At 40.3% G+C, this 24132-nt stretch overlaps 1 protein-coding gene and 1 long non-coding RNA gene across 3 annotated transcripts in view; both read right to left on the bottom strand.

The window, feature by feature from the left end:
- LOC128327004 (uncharacterized) overlaps positions 1-11607 on the bottom strand; it is a 46141-nt gene extending 34534 nt beyond the window's left edge. The window contains exon 1 of the long non-coding RNA XR_008308399.1: positions 11566-11607. This is a non-coding gene — a long non-coding RNA (uncharacterized LOC128327004). The remainder of the gene's footprint in view (positions 1-11565) is intronic.
- Positions 1-24132, bottom strand: part of RAB28 (RAB28, member RAS oncogene family) — a 101924-nt gene that overhangs the window by 50770 nt on the left and 27022 nt on the right. For both annotated transcript variants that reach the window (XM_053255044.1, XM_053255045.1), the window contains exons 3-4: positions 21216-21304; positions 18318-18447 (exon numbers count right to left, since the gene is read on the bottom strand). In XM_053255044.1, the coding sequence (XP_053111019.1) occupies positions 18318-18447; positions 21216-21304 (219 nt within the window). The remainder of the gene's footprint in view (positions 1-18317; positions 18448-21215; positions 21305-24132) is intronic.

The raw sequence follows: 24132 nt of genomic DNA, 5'->3' as shown, positions 1-24132 counted from the left end.
TCTTTTCGTACAAATGTAGACTGCAGACCTGTAATCTACAAGTCTGCAATCTAAAAATTAAGATTATAGGTTTTTCTTACTGTAGTATTTTATTAGAATCCAAAGCAGCGAATTTAGACAATGACAAGGGATTGCATGTGCCCAGTTAATTTTTTACTTCTTTAATATAAAAAATACAGGTAGACCTCCCCCCCCCCCCCGCCCACACACACACTCTACCATATCAAACTGGTTTGAAACTGCCCTTTGCTTTTGCCCTTACCTTTTCTATTGCCACCTGAGACTATGGAATGCGCTCCATGCTTAAGTATGAGCCTCCCCATCCCAGACAGCTTTTTAAAAGCCTCTAAAGATACATGTGTTCACTCAAGCTTTTAAACTAAAATTGTGGTTTATTATTCATTCATTCGATTTCTATACTGCCCATCCAAAAATGGCTCAGGGCAGTTTACAGAGAGAAATAATAAATAAATAAGATGGATCCCTGTCCCCAAAGGGCTCACAATCTAAAAGGAAACATCAGATAGACACCAGCAACAGTCACTGGAGGTACTGTGCTGGATTTAAATTCTAAATTGTTTTAATGTTTTAATTTTTGTTTTAATTTGTTTTATGTTGTAAATTGCCCAGATATGTACATTTGGGGCGGTGTACAAATATAATCAATCAATCAATCAATCTAATTTGCCATGTGGCACAGAGGGTTTCTCTTCACCATACACAACCCCAAAGTTGCTTTGGGTGCCTGGAACTAGTTGCATAGATCCTGGCCTATGTAAAGATCCATGCATAGTGCTGTATAACAAACATCATGAATGATCAAGCTGGATCAATGAGAATGACCAATGTTCTTATTTCTTCTTAGAACCAGATGGTGATATAGAATATTTGTATTCATTTTTAATTGCAGAAATCAACTTGAAAAACTGTAATTATTTAAAAACACACAAAAAAACAATGTGCCATGTCTTTGGGACACAGTCACAAAATAAGGCCAAACCTGATACCATATATCATAATATGATATCCGAAGGCAACCACGTGTGTATTATTGCTATGCACATACATATTACAAAATTAGCTGAAACAATATGAATGCTGAGCTCATTTGGGACTTGTAATAGTCCCAAAACATCCCATCAATGAGATTATTACTAAAATAATATTTTATAGTTTGTTGTCCTAGAAATCATATTTCTTCATGGCATCAGTGCTTTTTTTAAAAAGCAAAAGGAGCTTAAGGGCTTTCAAAATGAATGGGTTTTTAAGTGACTGGGGTCAGAAGTCACATAAGGCAGACAAGAATCTATAAAACTAGTGTGATTATGCCATTTAAGCCGTACGCACTAACACATACACACAATAATGACAGTAAAATGTGTTCTAAATTACAATTGTGTCTCTATCCGAATCCTAAAACTACAGACATCACTCAAAAATTGTAAGCCATAATCCTTGAAAATATTCCCAAAGGTTACTTTCAGCACAGAATCAGCCCAAGACTGCAATCGACACAGGAGTTGGAGCTGATCCAAGCAGTCAGTCTCAATGAGCAATACAGTGGTTGCTCATATCAGCACCAAGCAGGCACGCCAGTTAACATATGGCAACCATCCAAGTTGAAGACTGCAGCCTTCGTGCCATTGTCAATGAAAGGCTTGCAGTTAGGACAAAATTAACCTTAAGAGTAACAGTGCAGGCGATTGCTAACATGGGCTGTCTCTGCTTTATGAAGAAGGGCTGAAAGGCTCTACAAAGATACTACCACCCAATTGTAAAACCCTTGACTGCAGAAATGGATATATGTGATGCAAAATCTTCCATGAAAATGACAATGACATTTATCCTACTAAAATCAAAGATTTTGTTAAACCAATACTCTCAAAACAATATTGTATGATAAATTGTGTACTTATTTATCTTAATACATTTGTTTGCTCTGTAGGCAATATGATATGCCAATTGCTAAACCAACAATAAATTAATAATACATTTCTTTAATTATGCACAGGAGAAAGCACAAACTAAAGTCAGATAAACACCTCACACTTTCCCACAAATTAACTTTCATGCTATCAAATGCCTCCCTCAACCCTATGTATAACAAAAGCCTGAAACAAACGTTTCTACAGAAATGTGAACAATCTGTCCAACAAAATGCTTACTGAAAAAGATGTAGAAAATGTATAATTTAAACATTTTGAATACCAGCACTAAGAACTAAATTTGTGGAAAACAGGAGTTCAGTAGTATCACACAGAATGATGTGATAGGTAGCAGGGCAAATCATGCTGATTTACTTAACTTTTGCTTAACCAGATGCTTAACTTTTACCATTTTTGCCCAAGTTATTCTGCCTCTCTCTGATCATATAATTTGCTTATTACTCAACAGGCTAATGCTTAGAGTTCCGTTTTTGACTGTTAGGCTGTTGGAAATGTAACAGAAAACTTTTAGAATGCCAGCGGTATATTCATTCACTAATGAAATAACATTTCTTGAAGTGGGCTAGTGCCACCTAACCCCATTGTGAAACCTGCCTCCTAAACAAGGTTAAGGGAGCTAGCACTTCCTTAGCCTTGTTTTTTTAATCATGTGCCACGCCAGCTGTTTTTAGCCAAGGCTACAGCAGCAACGGGCAGTGGTCCCTCTAATTTTTTTTTCATCTCTGTGCGGAATGAGTTTTGTTCTGGGTGGCAGTATCAAGACAATGTGTGCACACATTCATTCAGAATGGGGCCTTCCTGATTCAACCTGAGCGGGATCTAAAATGAACTCAAAAACTTTTGAGTGCTTGCGCACATGGTGATGGGTGCCCACCCATTGCTTGTGCAGTGTATTATGGGATCTCGGGGAGAGAGGCACCAGTGTTCCCTCTAACATGGATTCCCAGATGTTGTTGACAACTTCCATAATCCCCAAGCAAAGGCTATTGCAGCTGGGGATGCTGGGAGTTGTAGTCAACAACATCTGGGAATCCTTGTTGGGAGGAACACTGCCTCCAACCCTCCGCTCAGAATCTGGTGATAAACAGAATTCCTAAACCCATGTTTGACATCAATGTGCAGAGTGTAGTAGTAGGCATTTGTGGAAAAGCATAGTGGGCAGGAAAGGAGTACTTATCCCTTTCCTGCCCACTATTTATTTTCTTCTGCAACTTCTCTGTCCAGCCACTTTTCCCCACTTCAGTGGCACACACACATCTGAGAGCCCTGGCTGGGAAGAAAATCAGTGGTGAGCAGAGGGCGGAAGAATCCACACTCCACTTGCTGCTTCTTTCCTACAACTCTTTCCCTCCCCGTGTGCTGCTTTGCACGCTGCCACCAAAAATTGGATTAAGAACCCTAGCTGATATCCTGACTACATTTACTCACAGAAGTCCCACTGAAATTAAAAGGACAAATTTTTTTCAGTGGGACTTCTGCCCCAGAACTTGCTGCTGAACAAGTAGCTCCTTCCTAAATATGCAGAGAATCCAGACAAAATTAAACACTTTTCACTCCCACCAATTTCAATAAAAGACAGTTAAGCAGCAGCTTCACTATTATCTCATTCATCCCTGCCAACAGTCTTATAAGGCAGGTCACTACTATCCTTGTTTTACAAGTAGACCCAAAGAGTGACGGAGTGACTCTTGAATGTTGAATTGCAATTTGAATCACAATTACAGAAAAGTTAAATATTAATTATAAGAGCTGTGAATAATGCTTGGTGTCCAGACTAAATATGTGCATGCCAAATAATGTTTTGTGCATGCAATAGGGAAGGGGGAAAATGTTGCTGATCCTCCCTTCTGCAGTCCTCTGTGCCTCCTGAAAATATGTTCAAGAGAGTCCCACAACCCTGAGGAACATATTTACATAAGGCTGAGATGGCCAAAGAGGGAAAAGGAGAGATTGGTAAAAATCACCTCTTCCCCAGCACACACACAAAATGTTTTTGGCACATGCAACATTAATTTAGATCCCAGCCAATGTACCTAGTTTTTCGGGATTCCTATTACTTTTTGTTTAAGCCGGAACAGAAACAATCAAAGGAGCACTAAAAAAAGAAATGCATAATTTTTTTTTCTGCAGTTCAAACTAAACTGAGAAGCCTTATTTTTCCTCTCTGGAACAGAAGATCCCATTCCTTCTCCCCAACCTCACATCCCAACACATGCACAGCCACATGACTAGAGCAGTAAACAAATATTATATTTATTAAGTATACAGATTAGATGAATTTGCAGGATAAGCAGCAACATTGTACATGGGCAGCAAGGTTTTATGACGGTTCCTAATTTGATTCACTCTTCAGTGAAAGAAACAATTGTAAAAAAATACTTAATGGCATATACAGAACAAGATTTATAGAAATTCTTGAACACCTTTTTGCCCCTCTTTTCAAACCCTGTCCAAATGCCCAGTATTAATGTCCCTCTCACAATCGAACATTCGTTATCCTCTATCATCAGCTTCCTTGGGTGAGGATATATTTCCACAGTAGCTAATGGAGACATTCCTACAAATCAATGTGCTGCAGTGATACAGAAATAAAAGCTCATTTCACTGTAATGATGCTTCCAGACTTCCCTCAAGTCAGGTGGTTACTTGCAGTTAATGATCTGTGACATACCACACAAGTAGTCCTAAAAAGACTTATTATCCACTGCATGTGCAACAATATTTGCTTTATGGATGGCTAAATGAATGAAGACATTCAATGTAACTGTAAAAGTAAAAATCAAAAGAAAACTTACAAGTAACATGTTTTCTTTGAGTAAAAGAGCTGTGAACATTTTCCATTAATACTTAACCTTTTGCTGGAGCAGCGCAACCACATATAATGCTTGAATCCATAAAGAAAAAGCACGGCGTGGGGTTAATGCCGATTAGCCACAACCAAGCCAAACGTTATGTGTTCTTCAAAAAGATAATGTATGCCCAAACTCAACTGGTAGCAATTAGCACTCTTATTTATGCCTTGTGATAAGTCCAAACAACAAAATTTATAAGAGGAGAACTATAAAACTTTTTCTTTTAAATTGATGGACAATGTTGCACTATTCTACTTCATTATTACCATACCAAAAGGAAAAACCTGCAAATGTATACTAAGACATATACAGTGCAATCAGATAACACAATATCACTTATAACGGAGAACACGTAGGCAAGTTTTTTGCTTATAGCTTTCTTTAATTTTATTTTTAAACACAACACACCACTTGCCTACCACATATGTCCACTGGAAATTATTTATTATGTATTATAAACATAAATCAAGCAAGTAAGACCTCTAAATTTGTTGTAAGATGACCAAAGTATGAAAGATGCATTCAGAGAGAGAGAGAAAATCTAACATCAAAGCACATTTGTCCTAAACTACGGTTTATGAAGCATATTAATTTATTAGATTTTTGTCTGTCCTAAGGGCACAATCCATCAGGAAGTTTTCCAACACAAGCCCCATTGATATGAATGGGAACTGCATAAGACCTCTTGTGCATTTCCGTGGACCTTGCAAAGGTGAATTTCCCAGGAGATTGTACATTCATAGACAACGTTCTGATCATTGTACCTTCAGCCTCTTGTCTGGCTAACGCAACACTTAATGAATCTAATCTTTATATTCATTCTTCATATTCTGCTTTTCAATTTTAAATCATTGCATGATAAACATCATCATTGCATTGTCATTGCTATTACTCATAACAGCTATATGCAAAATTCTAGTTACATAATGTTTCATCGCCCAATTATTGAGAAAACTATCATTATTTCCTCTAGGAAAGGTTTGGGAGCAACATTTTAGGAACACCCCAAAATGAAAGTGGTTTCTGCACACTTGAGAGACTTCCCAGTATGCAGAGGTATCTTATGTGTATTAATTAAGGGGGGAGGGAGACAAAAATGGCTCAATTCTGTCTCTGCTCAGTGGCTTCCAAGACCTGTGGGATGTTAAGGATGTGAGATTGTCAATTGGAAAATCAAAGAAAAAACGGGTAGGGGAGAATATGCAGCTGAATGAGCTGCCACTGCCGCCGCCTCCCAGTGGTGTTCATATGTTATTGTTATTTAATAAACAATGTATTATTTAATTTGATATTTAGTAACTGTATTCTCCACTTTTCTAGTATCTTATTCTATTACTAGCTGGGCCAGGCGCAGAGCATCTGTGCCTCTAGCCGCCACCACTCCACCCGCCGCTTCTCCACTCGCCCACTGTTTTCTCTCCCCCCACCCCAGGCCATCATCATTTTCTCCCTACCCTGCTCCCCATTATTATTATTATTATTATTATTATTATTATTAATTCAATTTCTATACCACCCTTCCAAAAATGGCTCAGGGCGGTTTACAAAGAGAAATAAAACAAATAGCACCATTTTGTCCATGCAGCGTGCTGCCGGCTTGACCTCCCACCCTCTTGTCCATCCCACATGCCTTAGAGAAATATATATAAAGAACATATTATTCTGTTCTATACATTGCAAATGTATAGAATACGTTCCCTTCCCCCACCCACCATTACCGCCATTTTGCCCACGCAGCCCGTCACTGGTTTGACCTCCCACCAGCTCGTCCATCCCACTGCCATTTTCTTTCCTCCACCCATCCCATGGCTGTCTGGCAGCTCTCCGAACTCTCGCAAGAGATGCCACACATGGGATCAGCCACGGGTATGCCATATATATATACATACACATATATACATAGAGAGAGAGAGAGAGAGAGAGAGAGAGAGAGAGAGAGAGAGAGAGAGAGAGAGAAGAGAGAATTATTCTGTTCTGTACATTGCAAATGTATCATCCACCTTTCAGCCTTACTGCTTCATGAAGCAAATGATAAAAAGCAAATAGAACCACAAAACAGAATAATACACAACAATATAAAATAGAATGAGGAAACTTCAGCAGTTAGAAAGCTCAGTCTTAAAACACATAATGAGAGCCATACAGGGAGAGATAAAACAGTCAATTAAAAGCTTTCCCAAAGAGAAAATGTGTGTTTTCCCTTTCATCAATCACCCCACAGTGGCAGGAGGCTACCAGGGAAGCACCTCACCAGCTGCTGCTGGAAACAGACCAAGAAAAAAGACACCTTATGTCTTGGGCTTCTTTTAAGAAGAGAGCAATTCCCAAGTAATCTATTCCTTACTACCTCTATCGCAGGGGAGGAAACTTGGCTCTCCAGCTGTTGTTGAACTACAACTCCCCAACAAACTGTGGCTGGGGATGGTAGGAGTCACAGCTTAACAACAGCTGAAGAGCCAAGGTTGCCTACCCCTGCTCTATAGCAGAGATTCTCAACGTTGGGTCCCCAGATGTTATTGGACTTCAGCTCTCATAATCCCCAGCCAAAGGCCACTGGGCCTGGGGATTATGGGAGTTGAAGTCCAATAACATCTGGGGACCCAACGCTGAGAATCCCTGCTCTATAGGATGCTGGGATAGTAACACTGATTAATAAAAATGATAACATCAACATGTGAAACAGCCAGCAGCTTCGGAAGAGTTCTTGGAAGTGGAGAGCTTTCTTCACGTTTTAGGCCATTTATCTCTATTTACCACTTGCCGCCCAATTTCACAAGCTCATATTGCCTCACAACAATGATCCAGAGTAGATCTGCCCTTTTCCAGGTTTGGGACACAAGTGGGCACAACCTCACACAAATGCCACATTCACACTGAACCGGAGCTGGAGGGATCAGAGTTTACTGGTCTGTTATGTCTGAATACAGGCCAGCCCCTCAGAACTCTGGTAGTATAAACATTATCTATGTTCTTATCAATTTAGTTTGATCTATCCAAATGCAGGAATCTTTTGCACTATATGGCCGCATTCACACATAATGTGAAACCACAGTTAAATGGGGCCGAGGTTTGAATATGTGAATGTCCGAATAAGTGCAACCGCAGTTTCGCGGGGAAAGTGACCTGAGGTTTGCTTCACCAAACTCCAACACAAACCTTCAGTTTGCAGTGAGATTTGCCGCTACAACCTGAGATTTTTTCAAAGCAGCATTACATCCAAACGCAGACATTTCCATAACTGCAGTTTCTAGGACTGCAATCACAGAGACAGCAGTGCAGACCTACCAAGGATCGTGCCCACTCCATGCCTAAATCACTCCTCACTGGTGCCTCTCTGAGCACTTGCCCCGCCCCACCCCCTCTTTGATCCAACAAAGCAGTTGCCTGGCAACAGGAAAGCAACCACATCCCATCCCAAGTTTGTCAGCCTGTCAAACAGGAAGGTCACACAGGGACATTCCCTCTTCCCACACTGTCCCTTGTTCCCCACTCATGGAAATCAGGAGAGAAAGGGGACAGGACGGCAAGACAGGCACTACATGCTTTTCTCTCAGAAAATGAAGCAATAAAGATGTATATAAAAACACACATGCACACATTGGGATGAAAATCCCGAACTTCAAGTATACGTTGATGGGATCTGAGTTGTTGGTGACTGAGCAGGAGAGGGATCTTGGGGTCGTGGTGGACAGCTCGTTGAAAGTGTCGACTCAGTGTGCAGCAGCAGTAAAAGAGGCCAATTCCATGCTAGGAATCATTAGGAAGGGGATTGGAAAGTAAATGGCTATTATTATAACACCCTTATATAAAACTATGGTGTGGCCACACCTGGTGTACTGTGTACAATTCTGGTCACCACATCTAAAAAAGGACATTGTAGAACTGGAAAAGGTGCAGAAGAGGGCAACCAAGATGATCAGGGACCTAGAGCACCTTTCTTATGAGGCAAGGCTACAACACCTGGAACCTCTTAATTTAGAAAAAAAGACGACTATGGGGAAACACGATAGAGTTCTATAAAATCATGCATGGTGTGGAGAAAGTGGAGAGAGAGAAATTCTTCTCCCTCTCACATAACACTAGAACAAGGGGTCATCCCATGAAACTGATTGCCGGGAAATCTAGGACCAACAAACAGAAGTATTTTTTTCATACAACACATAATCCACTTGTGGAATTCTCTGCCACAAGATGTAGTGACAGCCAATGACCTGGAAGGCTTTAAGAGGGGTTTGGATAACTTCACGGAGAAGAGCTCTATCAATGGCTTCTAGTCATAGGGCTATCGCCACCTCCAGCCTCAGAGGCAGGATGCCTCTGAATACCAGTTTCAGGGGAGTAACAGCAGGAGAGAGGGCCTGCCCTCAACTCCTGCCTGTAGGCTTCCAGCGGCATCTGGTGGGCCACTGTGTGAATCGGGATGCTGGACTAGATGGGCCTTGGGCTTGATACAGCAGGGCTGTTCTTATGAATACCCTTTAACAACTCATGAGAAGAACCTTCTGTGTGGGCAGGGGTGTCAGGCTTAATCGTGCAATGACATCCACGGACTACTCTCTCACAAGATTGTCAGGCCATGGAGGCATGCATGTGGGTCGGACAGCAGATGCTACCCACCCAGGTTGCTCCATTCAAGCAAGCCACGGGGATGGGTACACCAGCATTAGCTCTCCCTGTCTTGGCAACTGCTTTGAAGAAGCAGCCAAAGTGTGCCCTCCGCCAACTCATCCATCCACTAGAATATGTCCATCTTTATTTTTGCCTAGAACAGCAACCCCACTTTCCTGGGGTCACTGGAAATCGGGGCTCCCCCTCCCATGATTTCCCACAGCAACAGATCTGTATACGCCTCAAGGCCAGTTCCAAGCTGGGAAATTTGAATGAGAGTAAAGATCTCTCCCTGGTCCCAGTGTTTCTCCAGTCTGCTCACCTGGACACATGGATCATCAAAATCTCTTTTGGGTGCATGAAAGACTTCCCTGGAGAGGAGGGGGTTGCAATGCAAAAGTTCTATCAATAACCAGAGCATGGGGGCCCCATGCAAGTGGGGGCCCGTTTCTTTGGATAGCTCAACTCATGAGCGCACAGTCCAATGGAAGATCTAGGTTGGTGAACCTAAGGTCTTTCCCCAGTAGACTGGCCCTCTCATGAGAATGCTAGTCCCAAAGTGGCAAGCCACCATGGGGGCAGAAGTGTGGTTTTCTGGGCTGCGCCATTGCAAAAGCATCCTTGGTCACAGTGGGCCAGACCCCAGAATCCTTTGCCCTCCCTCATATATATATCCCCTCCTAGGAATTCATTATGTTATCTTCCCTTTCCCAAGTAATAGGAAAATAGAGCCCCCCAAGATTCCCACCCACCCAGAAATTATGCCTGTGCAAGCCAGTTTTGTTTCGGCACTCTTATGAGGGCAGTGGTACAATCACCGTCAGAAGAAGGGCTTTCACTGCATGGCATTTAAAGGGATTTAAATGCCCTTTGCCTGCCAAGGTGGGCAGACCATTCCAAAAAGGCACAATCACACTTGGTACACCCCCTTGAAGATTGTGGCCAATAGCTGCTGCCCTGGAGACACACCGATTCCTTGCCCACAGTCTGGTGATGTGAGTGCTATGGCGCTTGCTGGGATGCAGCCTCCACGGACCAGGAAGATGGAGAGGCTCCTCTGCCCTGAAAACGGAGGTTACCAGACTGTGGTTGGATGACTGTCTATGATAAGATCCACAGTTTGAAAAATTAACTGAGGGTTTGACAACCTCGTTTCATGTTACGTGTGAATGCGGCTTATATTACAATTGTGAAGGTACTTGCTGAAATAATCTAATACTACTATGCACTGTGGTCATCTTGTTCACATCTGAGCAGGCAATCTCAACACACACACTCTAACAAATTCATCTAGTATGCTGCAAGAATCTCTTCCAGGCAACTAGGAAGAGCAACTTGTGCAAAAATGGACAAGAATGAAGATTCCTCACCCCTACCCCTTTATGCTTTCAATGTTCCACATATGACTGAAATTGATAGATGTGGAAGATGGACTAATATAAAACCTTTGGTGGGCGCTTCTTCTTTTTTTTTAAATGGACTTTTCTTTAAGCTGTTTTACTACTAAAAGCAGTTAAATGTTGCATCTCTCTTTGACTGCATTGACTGAACTGGATCCCCCCCCCCACCCCCTTCCTCTTGAATAAATCTCCACACTGAAGGATTTTTTTTCCTTATTGTTCTGAGGGAATCTTCTCCTGTCTATTAAATAGTTTGTATGGGGAGCATTAAGTAAATGTGATTTCTATATGTTCTGCAGTGCTTTCCATGTAACAAAAACCAATTACATATTTTTAAAACACAGTTTTAACAATCACCAGTTGTTGATAGTTTGTTAGTGAACCAAGGAGTAATCTTTAAGACATAATGATCAAGAAACAAATTTAGCACCAAGTGCCCAGACTTGAACTTCTCACAACAATTACCTTGTCAGTTTCCCAAAAGCGGTAACTTTGCAGTCACGCTAGAATGGCTCCATACGTGACATAACTGGGGTCCTGCCCATTTATATGCAGGAAAAGAGAAGGCAGATGATGGGACTAAGAGAGGAACAGGCAGTGAAAGCCACAGCTATCTCATCTCCCACTTCACTGGGGAAGTTAAAGGTATAGGGCAGATCTCCTGTCCTGTATGATGTAGGAATAGGGCTGCTGCCTCTTCTGGTCCTGCTCCTGTGCCTTTAACTGCAACCCCATCCAGCACAGGAAGATCTAACTCACCCCTCAGATTCTGAGCCCCCACAATGAGCACCTCCGTCTTGCTTGGTTTCAGCTTCAATTGTTCTCCCTCAGCCAGCCCATTACTGCCTGTAGGCAGGCATTTAGAGAATGAGTGCCATTTCCTGAAAATGAAAAGGAGAATTGAGTGTCATCAGCATACTGATAACACCCAGCACCAAATCTCCTGATGACCTTACCCAGAGGTTTCTTGTAGATATTAAAAAGCATTGGTGACAGAATGGAGCCCTGGGGAACTCCATATAATCGCTCCCGTTTTGAGGAGCAACTGTCACCAAGCTCCACCATCTGGAATCTACCCAAGAGATAGGAGCGGAACCACTGCAAAGCAGTGTCCCCTATCCCCAACTCCCCCAGGCGATCCAGAAATGGTCGATGGTATTGAATGCCGACGCGAGATCCAAAAGAACCAGCAGAGTCACACTCCCTCTGTCAGTTCCCCAATAAAGGTTATCCATCAGGCCGGCCAAGGCTGTCTCAACCCCATTGCCAGCTCTAAAGCCAGTTTGAATGGGTCTAGATAAATTAGTTTCCTACAAGACTGCCTGGAGCTGGTCGGCCACCACCCTCTCAATCACCTTGCCCAATCAAGAGAGATTAAAGATTGGCCTGTAACTGTCCATTACTATGGGGTCCAGGGAAGGCTTATTTAGGAGTGGTCTAACCAATGCCTTCTTCAGACAAGGGGGTACCCTACCCTTCCTCAGAGATACATTTATGATATTAACTAGGCCATCTCCAACAATCTCCGTGCTAGATAGAAGCAGCCAAATTGGGCAAGGATCCAGAGAACAGGTGGTAGGCTGCACTGCCCCAAGCAGCTTGTCCACATCCTCAGGAGTCACAGATTGAAACTGATCCAATCTAATACTGCAAGAGGGATTGCTGGACACCTCCTCCATAGACCCTGCAAAAATAGTGGAGTCCGTCAGCCCAAATATCTTGTTCGCAAAAAAACAATTTCTATCTGCTTTGGCTGATTCGACAGCTGCACCCATTCCTTGAAGAGGATGACCTCAAAACAGTGATGCATCAGCTGGTAACCTCCCAGCTCAACTTCTGCAATGCGCTCTACGTGGGGTTGCCTTTGTACATAGTCCAGAAACTTCATTTAGTTCAGAACGCGGCAGCCATATTGGTCTCTGGGGCAACCCAGAGAGACCATACTATACCTCTTTTGAAACAGTTACACTGGCTGCCAATATGTTTCCAGGCAAAATACAAAGTGCTGGTTATTTCCTTTAAAGCCTGAATGACTTAGGTCCGAGTTATCTAAGAGAGTGCCTTCTTCTACATGATCCCCACCGCATGTTAAGGTCATCTGAGGAGGTCCGTCTACAGTTGTCCCTGGTTCGTCTGGTGGCGATGCAGAGGCGGGCCTTCTTTGTAGCTGCTCCTGGGCTGTGGAATGCACTCCCGGCAGAAATCCGTAATTTGAGATCATTACTGTCCTTAGGAGAGCCATTAAAACCTGTGTTTGGCCTGGCCTTCCACGGTTTTTAAATGATAGACACACTGTTTTAAATTGTTGCCCTGATTTTCCAGGGTTTTTTTTAACTGTTTGAAACATTTTAATGGTTTTATTCTGTTTTATAGTTTGATTTTAACTGTTAACTTGTTTTAATTGTTTTTATCATGCTGTAAACCGCTCTGAGCCATTTTGGAAGGGCAGTATATAAATCTAATTAAAACAAAAAACAAAAAACAAGCCACACAACAAGCGAAGCTTTTCCTGGCATGGAGATAAGCAGTAGGAAAACTTTCTTCTGCTAAATATTTGAGGGGCAGATTGCTGTGAAAAAGGAGAAGAGCAGGGCCAGTAGAAAAGGTGGCAATTCTACATAGCAGTAATAGTATGCAAGACAGCCTAAAAGGTGGGAGCACAAAGATGTCAGGGCCAGGGATGACCCACTTAGTATTCCACCCTTAAACTCATGGATGGCTTTTAGAATTTCGGAGATGGTTGGCACAACTCAGCAGCAACCTCAGCTCAAAATAAAAGCTGCTTTTATTCCAAGTGGGTTTTATCTGCCCCATTTGTGGGACTGGACTTTATGGCTATGCTCCTCTCCAATGCTGCTACGTTCAACTTTCTAAAAACAGCTTGAACCTTTATGTAGTAATTAGCAAAATGTCCACCAAGTTATGGGAAGGAATCTGCAGCATGATTAGTTTTTATTTCAAAAGCAAATAGGAGAAGGGGCAATACTGGTATACTATCTGCTGCTGCCACAATGTGCCTTAACTCTGTATTGAAGGAGCCTTTTTCTTACTACTATTCCCAGAGGAAGGGAGCATTTGCAGGGTTGTCTCTAAGCCAAAAAGTCACAGGCTCTTCAAACACAGTCCATTACCTTTCCCTCCCTCTCAGCTTTTCTCTCCTGCCCAAGAGGTGGTGATAGACAGACTAATTCATGGACATCTCTGTTTTAGATATAGTATACATATAATACATTGTTCTAATTAGTTTTCTCCTTTTAATGAAGATGCAGGGGATTGTAAGCTATATTTTATTATGCAACTTGTTTTATATTTGTCTGAAAATTTCTAAGCCCACATTACTAAAAGTTGTAGATCTGCGTATTTAGAAACAATGAAAATCTACAGTTTCAAGTGCAATGTTGCCACCACAGGTCGGACAGCTCAATGCATTAACGTTACAAGTTGCATTAAAATGTAACCTTTCAACTTCACACTACAACAGTACAACATTTCCGGCTCAGGGACAGCACTCCAGCATCAATTAATCATCACTCAGGCAAATCTACCGTCAACATTTTTAATTAGCACTGATGCACTCTCTTCTTGGTCCCATCTGTCACAATGGCTGTTTAAAAACCTGACTTATTGGACTCTGCTTGGGAAAGGATCTGGTTAATATCTGTGAGATAAGATATCTTTCATCCATCCACCCTGCACTGCTGCCTGATAATTCCTACGCCTTCTGTAAGTTGTTGATAACCACTGCCCTTGGGCCAACCATCCAGCTGTAAATTGAGTAACAGCAGCTCCTATGCAGCCTGGGTTAATTTTAGGTCACAATTTATCCACTAGGAATGTTGACTTGACACTTACAGGTTTTGCTTATAAGTGATAAAAGGGGGAATACTGATTGAGCTCATCAGGAACAAGGGAGTGTAGGACAGCAGCAATATATCTAACGAGAAAAAATTGCACACACACAGTAGTCAGTGTGAATAAAATAACTTTTAGCCGATATTAAGATAATTTTGTAACTTATTTTCCCTTGGTAAACAAAGACAGAAAGCCTGAACTGAATAGGAATGAAAGGAAGGAAACTTCTTAAGAGTAATTTTGTATTCACTGGCTAATGATGAGCATGCCACTATGTTACCTCCTAAGTGCCATAACATAATGATTGAATGCAACTAAAATAAAATATGTATGGAACTGGTTCATTAGAATAACCTGTCCGTAGCATATCCAGACACCCATTTTCTCAGTAACCATCTCAGCCAGTTGGCCTCCAAAATGTTGTTCATGAAAAGAAAAGCTTCAGTTCATCACAAATGCTCAGTTATCTAGCCAAATCACTTATCTGACAGTAATAAAAATGGCAACTTTGAGACAGTTTTCATTTTTCAGCGGGGACCTAATGTTCCCAGCTGTCCCATTATTAGCATATGATTTGAGAACACTCAGTAGGCGAGCAGAACAGAATTTTAATGACATATAAAAATGATCTACCAGAGGACCTGTCAATTCTTTAGGAAGCCATTTGAGAGACTAACAGTACAATCCTATGCATATTTACATGGAAGCAAATAGCACTGTGTTCAACAGGACTTACTCCTGGGAAAGCATTACAGCTTTAGGTTGCACAGCTGTGCACACTTTCTTGAGAATAATCCAAACAGAATTCAATGGGACTTAACTTCTGGAGAAACATGCATAGAATTGATATGTTCATTAAAATATTATTATTATTATTATTATTATTATTATTACTACTACTACTACTACTACTGCGTTAGTCATTTTGTCTTTTTGTCCCCATGGCACACAGCCTAAGCAAAACAAAATTAACACATCTGCTTCTACCTCCCCATATAAAATGCAGTGGGGGTGATGGAGAAGAAGGAGGGGGCCACCCACATCCTCATATTTCAGGCCTTCCTCCCACTTAGTTACCGTATTTTATGGACTATAAGACTCACTTTTTTCCTCAAAAAATATCCGCCAAAATTCAGGAGCGTCTTATATGTTTTAACAGTTTAATATGTTAAAACTCTGAAAAACTGGATTAAAATTAAGGTGCGTCTTATAGTCCGTAGCGTCTTATAGTCCGTAAAATACGGTAAATTCTGTAATGTCAATGTACTACTGTCAAAGGCTTCTAGGTACGCAGCCCAGATATGGGTCAAGTGTCAGCTCTACAGCAACAGAATATCAAGCACTCACAGATGAACAGCATGTTACCCTGACAAAATCTGAATTTTCTTGCTGAAGATTTTGGATTGCCGATTGCACTTCAAAGTTTTTATTTTTATTTATTAAAAAGTATAACTCACTAAAAGGGGCCTAAACATGGCTAAAATAAAATAAGTACCAGTAAAGCAGTCTCATAATCAAAATCACACAATTAAAATAATTAAAAGCATTTTAATACAATATATCACAACACAGAAGTTGAACCAGATGAAAAATGCAGCCCAATCTCAGAATTTTTTTAATTTAAAAAAGCACATGGACATAAGCACCTTTGTTGAGAAGCAAAATAAGGCATATATAGCACTGCAAGCACCCCTCATCTTCAGCCTAACAAGAATGTAAGCACAAAAACCAGCAGTACTGTGGCATCTTAATGACTAGGTGATTTATTGTGGTAAGAATATTCATAGGCAACAGTCTGCTTCATCAAATATGGTGCTCCGCAAAGATGGCAGGGAGGCACACACACAAACAAATCAACCAAAATAGATTAGCAGATAGAACAAGGTGAAGGAGAGGATGACAGGCATAGAAAAACAGTCTGCTTAGGCAACCACAGAAGATTTTTATACATACATAATATATAATTTATTTTTGTTGTGCAATAATCATTTTCTTTCTTTAAGCCTCAAACCATACAGTCTAATTTGTTAATCAATTCCAATCCAGATATCACATGATCTATCCACTCTAAAGCTAATAAGGCAAAGTCTCTGAAACTATACCCAAGCGGGGAGGTGGGGTTGGACAGTCCCATTTCAAAGTTCAATTTATATCAGAATTACAGGTGGCAATAGAAATTGTGAGATCTGAAGATCTACTCTAAAACTAGTATCAATATTCTGCACTCACCCTAAACATTTAAGGCATAGTGCCAGAGTTCAATGTACACTCATGGTGTCTATGCAGAACAAGATGTGCAGGTAATCTAAAATCACTCACACACTCACCCCAGCTTTTACTTCTAAACCAGCAGAATACTCAGGTACCACTTTCCTTTTTACATCTTAGAACCAAAAGTTGTTTTTTAAAACTTACAGTGTCAACACTTTCTGGTACATGTATCAATACTTAGGAAAAAATATTACCATTAACTGATGTGTTTGCTTTTTGTAATAATGTAGAATTAACATTAACTCTGTACAGAGGTGACCATATAAATGCCACTTTGGCAGGAGGTTTATTTCACGTCCATAAAGTGATTAAACCAAACATCATTTGATAAAGATAGAAGAATTAAAAGCTAGCATGCAGTATAGTAATCGACAGGCTTTGCACAGGATTGCAAGACAGCATGCTGGAACAAAAACTGCAAACATTAATAATATTCACATATTTCTTATAACCATGAGGAAATTCACGAACTTTATCTGCACATTTACACTATGCTGCAGTTAGAAGGGATGCAGATAGCTGGGCATTCTGCCCCTTCTGTAGCCTCTCTCATACCATGTGTGAAATTGGAGGGGAAGAGAAACCTAAACAAGCACTACTTTCTAATAGGTTTCCAATGATGAACACAGACAGTGCTCATTTTCCAACACGTGAACATATAGATATCATTTGAAGGAGTTGTTGAATTAGTTGTGAAGAAACTGGGCTCCTGCTGGTGGCTTTTATAAGAAAAACATGCAACAGTATTTGTACATATCCACCCCATTATCCTTACCTCTCTCTTCCACCCCCGACTCTGACACTGTTGACATTTTTACTGTAGCCTTCTTGAGGCAGGGGCCTCTCTTCTTTGCTTATATTACTCTAATATGCTATGCAGTAATAGTGCAAACAAGCAGTCACCTGGATGGTGACCATAAACAGCCTTTTAATGATTGGGGGGGGGGGAGGCTGTGTGTTGATGATCAAGCATGATTTAAGAAAAGGGAATATAAATAATGATGCAGCCATTTTGTATAAGAAAAATAAGGAAAACACACTGGCAAAATTTCCCAAGTTTAACGGGCAATGTCATGCTGCTAATCACTGAAGCAGGTTATTTCCATGAAGTGATATCCCCCAGCAGACTAAACACTGTGATTGCTGTCACAATATAGCACCCCCCATTTGGTCTAATGCATGAAATATTACATTCTACAGGCCAGAGCCTGCCAAAATCAATGCACAATGGTGCCAGTAAAATGAAAGGGACCACACATGTACCAACGTCTGCAAGATTAGGACTCTCACAGTTGTACTGTAGAGCTGTGAATATGGAATATCCTGCTGATCTGCATTTTAGCTAGATCACCAAAACATTCCAACTAAATAACAATTTAACAACTTACTTTTATTGCCTACCAGTGCCACATGTGGCTGAGTTTCTGACTCTTCGCTGACCTTCTTCACAACATTATACCAATCTTCTAGGTTTTCAAAGCTCTGCTGGTTAGTGATATCATACACCAGAAGGACAGCCTAAGAAAAGGCATTTATGAAAGTCATGATGTTAAAGGTGCATTAATTTATGTTAAGCCTAACCTCCTTCTGTATATATGCTAACTGTAGCACAAAACAGAGTTCCATAAGGCAGAATCACACAGAACTATCAGCATGGTAGGCTCTACACTTGGGCAGGACCTCAGAACAGAGTCTCAGGCTCACACATCCCTGCCCCACATGTAAAGTGTCAAATGCAGGGTACATGCATACATGTTCTGGTAGAGAGAACTTCAAAACTAACATTTACAAAAATGGGACTCCTTTCACTCCGGACTGTTTTAGCTGAAAGTACATTTCAGCAATGTAGTAGATCAATTATCCGACTTTAGGTGTCTCCACTGAGCTGCTCACATGGAAGCCAAAGTCTGTTATGGTGATCCCTGAAGACTATTTTATTATTCAGAATATTTATATTCCACTCTTCAACAACAACAAAAGTTCTCAAAATCATTTCAGCAGCAAAAAGAATAAGAAACTGGTTCCCTGTCCCAATGGAACCATCTAAAAATGAAATGCAGGGGAGACACCAACAGCAGCCACTGGCAGGGATGCTATTCTGGGCTGAACAGGGACAATTTTTCATCCCCTGCTAAATATGAGGGAACTGCCAGTTTAAAAGGTACCTCTTTGCACAGTTAGTAGGGGTTTACTAGAGACTGGCTACACAATTTTGTCTCTTTGAGACCCGCCTATCATCTACGAATCTTTTTCTCAGATACAAATCCCAGCATCCAGGTTCCTAGCACCATGGAGCTCCCATAATTCTTTGACATGTTTTGGTTAAGAATCACTAGCTTTGAGAAAATCATGAAAGTGGGAACAATGGTCTAGGTATTTTAGAAACAGATTAGGGCTACAATATTGTGCATACCAACCTGGGAATAAGCCCCACTGAACACAGTGGTACATACTTTCAAGTAAACATACATAGGATTACACTGAAAATTAATTACGGATAATAGTTGTATGGAATATATCAAAGTGATATGGCGGTGGAAAGGATTTCAGAGCAAAGCCCATCCCTCATTGTGTCTTACATTTGACAATTAAACATCCTAGCTAACACAAAGAACACAATACTATAGGTCACATTTAAAAATGACACAGAATGCAGATGCCCACAAATTACCAGCAATTTTTCAGTCATCAAAATCATGTCTGTATTTTTGTGTTTTTAGAGCAAGTTCTGTTGTAGTACAGCAAGCATGAAACAGTGTGGCCCCAGATCACAGGGAATGAAGGAAGAAGTGAGTTTGGCTGTACTTCCCACTGAAATTAGCATCTTAATAGAGTTAGTGTAGCATAGTGGCTAAAACTGAAATCAGGAAGTCTGTGGCTCAAATCTTGCCACTGTCATGAACTCACCAGGTGGCCTTAGACAAGCCACAACCTTCCAGACTCAGCCCCTTATTTGCAATAAGAGGATAATTATGATGACCTACAGGGGCTGTTGTAAAGATTCCTAAAGTAATGTACTGGAGGTCCCCTGGACACTTACAAGATATTATATAACTGCTAGCCATTATTATATACATTCAGTTGGAGGTAAATTCCATCAAAATCCATTGGAGCCTTTTCCAAATAAGTATTTTTAGAACTATCTTTACGGCCAACATATTTTCTATTCCTTCACATCTCTAATTGTTTTTTAACTGTGTACATATAATTTGTTTCCATATTGTGAAATGCCCATATTATTTTGAGCTTTAATTTCATCTCATTTTACAGTGTTTCCTTGCCTTATATAGGAAAACATTATTTGGCTCCACAGATGCGGCAAGGTTGACTCAGAGTTGGGTAAGATGTGTTAAACATCTGTTAACTACGGTTTTGAAAATGACTAGCTGTAAAATTTAACAAGTTGGCCCATTTTTCTTATACTAATGTACAATTCCAGTCTCTCTTCAATTAACAGTTCCTCTTCTATATTTACACATTACCACACCTCAGGCCTCACAGCCTATTTTCTTCTTTACTATGGGAAGAAGCAGCAAAAAGTAACAAAAATAGGTGCTTCTACATTTTAAAAAAATATATACGTTTATTATCTGTTCATATTTATAACCCAAGCTCTATAAAAAGCGCACTTCTAAAAATCAAATGTTATTTTTGTGGTTCATTTCTAAAACAGAGGGTGGACTGTCATTTTTTCTTTTCTTTTTTAAAAAAAGGAATGAATGTAGAGGTATTTATCTGCTCTGTTACCATTAATTGAAAAATTTGCTGACTTGTAAAACGCAGTTCATTTTCTCTGTTCTGCAAAAATATTTCACTACCTACTTGCCTTCTTTTGTTTGCCCTCCTAGAACCTCAGCTGGTTGAATGAATTTAATGGCATAGGATTGCTCTTAATTTCCTCCTTCTACCTTAGCTCCCCAGGAAGCATCTGCACTCAAAACAGCCACTATGCTTGCCATACCATGGGGATATCTAAATAACCTGGAAGAAAACTGCTATTTTCAACTTAAGCCACAATGCAGAGCAATGAACATCTGTTTCAGAGAGCTGTTAGGAATATACAAACTAGCACCTTTGCTTCATAAAGGAAATACTGTTCAAGCAATCCTGTACCAAAAAAATTAAGCCAGTCTACAAAACCAATGTTCAAAAACAGTTTCACTTAAGCAGATGTTTACATTTTACTAGTCTCTTAAAATTCCCCTGCAAGCTATCATTTTTACAGTAAAAGTTTTTGGAAAACCAATAAGTAAGTACAGTAATCTCTAATATTTTTTTAACCATACCTGTGCACCGTAGATATATTTATCCAACATTTTGCCTCCTATTGTTTGGCCTCCTATATCCCATACTTGCAGAGTCACATTTATATTTCCTGCAAAGGGGGGAAAAAATCAGAATGCTGATGGATCTGACAGAACTAGTTTACAGATGCTGAATATAAATAAGCTTTACAATGAAATATTGAAATAGCACACCATGAACTCTATTATACCAGGTGTGTTTCTGCAGATGTTTTTGTCTTGTTTAAGGAGATGAAGAGCATCTACAATAAGCTTTGCCACTGCCTATATCAAGTGGTGATCCACTGCATTTCTTTGAGCAGGATCCAAAAAGCCATGCAACCTGTTCCAGGTGTTGGGGGTTATGTATTTCTCCAACAGCAGCCCCAAATACCACCCAGCACGCAAATTGTGTGCTTTTTTAAAATTAAGGGTTTCAAAAGCTGAAACCTCCTATCCTTCATTTTAAATAATCTCAGCCTGTTATAGTGATAATTTGCTAAATTGGTCTGCTGGGCAATGAAAACAAAGTCAAAATCTCATGAGAGTCACACAGGCCCCTGGACACAGCTCAGTAGCTCTTTGGATCCCAGCCTTTGACTGGTATATGCAGCCATCCATGGTGAGCACACAAGACGGCTGGGACCCAAAAAGCTTGCATGAGCTTATTAGAATTTTTGAATTTATTCTTAAACAGTAATACACGAACCCCAAGCCATATCACAAACTGCTTTGAAACATTCCCTCAGTTTACAGAAGTGGTTTGTCATGTAACCTGAAGGACTGGTGTTCAAGAAGGACTGGTGTTCAAGCCCAAAGCCTCTTTGGGATATGTGTAACTAGTTGAGCGCTTCTTTGGATCCTTGCCTGCAAGCAGAGCATACTGTAGTTTTGTGCAATGTATTTTGTGCCCAATTTTGTATTTTGCAAGACCAAAACATACATCATTTGTGGTTTGTGATATATTGTGCTGCTGCAATTGTTTATCCTTTTCTTTTCTCTCTGGGGGGTGGGTGGTCAGGTCATAATGAATTTACTGACTATATCATTTGTTAATAAAGTGGGAAATACCAATTTATACTATCGTCCCATAAAAGTACTCTTTGCAGACAGAACACTTTTGCTTTGCGTAGAAATGCAAACTAAGATCCAAGAAGGGATAGGTGTGAATGGCATACAACACCAAGTTCTCTTTTCACTTTCCTCTGCATCACTTTCAATAGCTAAACAAACACTTACTATTTATTTATGTGATTTATATCCCACTTTTCCTCATTAAGCAATACTCAAAGAGGCTTACAATTCTTAAAAATAATAACCCATTAAAACGATCCAAACAATAAAAACCAAAATATACTGTATAAAGAGAGTTATAAAAGTATCAACAGAGTAAATGAACATTTAAAGGAGCCTGATCTTAAAGATGTCCACTGAAACGAAAGAGTTTTTTAGTTGTCTAAAGCAGGACAAAGAGGGCAAACCTGGCCAGGGTATATCTCTCTCAAGATGATGTTGCATGATCTGGGTGCATGACCAAGAACCTGCTATCACACATGCTCTAGGACCACCCAATTTCCAACAGTGAGGGTCAGTGAGAAGGGCCTCCAGAGTAAAGTAAAGTTCGTGGTCAGGTTCATAAAGAATGAGACAATGAAATACCCTGGTCCCAGACTATTTCCATGTCATCTCCTCCCACCCACCCCACCCACCACACACACACCTTTAACTGCAAAGCATTTCTTCTGTTCAGAAAAGGGAACAACTCTTCTGGCTGAGCACATGGTTCTGAGCACATGGTTCACCAGGGAATAGCACATGGCTGAGCACATGGTTCACCAGAGGCATATGATGGGCAACTGTATGAAACAGGATGCTGGACCAGATAGGCCTTAGGCCTGATCCAGCAGGGCTTTTCTTATGTTCCTTAAACATGCATAATCACTCATGGGATTCTGGCTGTCATTTGATAATGCAGCTAGTGGGGGAAAGGCTCAAAAACAATAAGAAGTTGTACTCTGTAGCAACTGTAACTGGCCCTCATTTTAAATCACATTAGTCTAGTCAAGTCTCTGATATTATTCAACTTCATAAAGTGTGGGATAAATTGAATAGGTGTGTGTGCTGGACAATGTACTCAATATATTGTGGATGCTAAACCAGCACTGCCATTATATTCCTTTAGTAAATATTCTAAAAGCAAAACTCTATCAACCTGACTTCAATTGTCTCACACATTGAGAATATTGCTTTAAAACATCAATTTTTCTGTTTTGCAGCAGAACACTCAGTTATTTTAATTTCAACTTTTTATAGTACTTTAATGTGAACACAATCTGGTCAAATTTAAGCATTTTCCATTTCCACTGATTTTAAAAGGAAAATCTCACAGACTGAAATCAAGGGGAATAAACTTTGACTGGAGCAAGCACTACATTTTTAGAACTGTAAGGGGTGAAATATACCCATTAAAGAGCATCTCCTACTTTGGAGTATCAATTCAAATTAAATAATGATGTCTACTCTGAAGCTATGTTGTTTGAAGCTACTTTGTTAATCTGTCATATCCAACAAAATACTAAAAATAAATGTGAGAAAATGCAATATGCCTATCTTGTAACACAGTTTAGATATTTGTACAGATACAAGTCACATGATTTATTTTTGCCAACTGTTCTAACCAGAACAACATTTCCAACACAAAATATACTGTCAGGAGACATTACATTTTAGCACTCTGTTCAGTAAAGTGTCTGAACAGCACAGCCTACATAACAAAAATCACTATGTTATGCTGAGGATCTCTGAATTGCTAACACAATTTTATTCCTACACAAAAATCCCCAAAGGGATGCTTTAATGTCAAGATCCAAACAGCTAAGTGTTGCCACTTTTTCTTGGCCGAAACTCTGCACTGGACAGT

The sequence above is a fragment of the Hemicordylus capensis genome, chromosome 5 (assembly GCF_027244095.1).
Source record: "Hemicordylus capensis ecotype Gifberg chromosome 5, rHemCap1.1.pri, whole genome shotgun sequence".
NCBI classification, from domain to species: domain Eukaryota; kingdom Metazoa; phylum Chordata; class Lepidosauria; order Squamata; family Cordylidae; genus Hemicordylus; species Hemicordylus capensis.
This window is presented reverse-complemented; position numbering and strand designations above follow the sequence as displayed.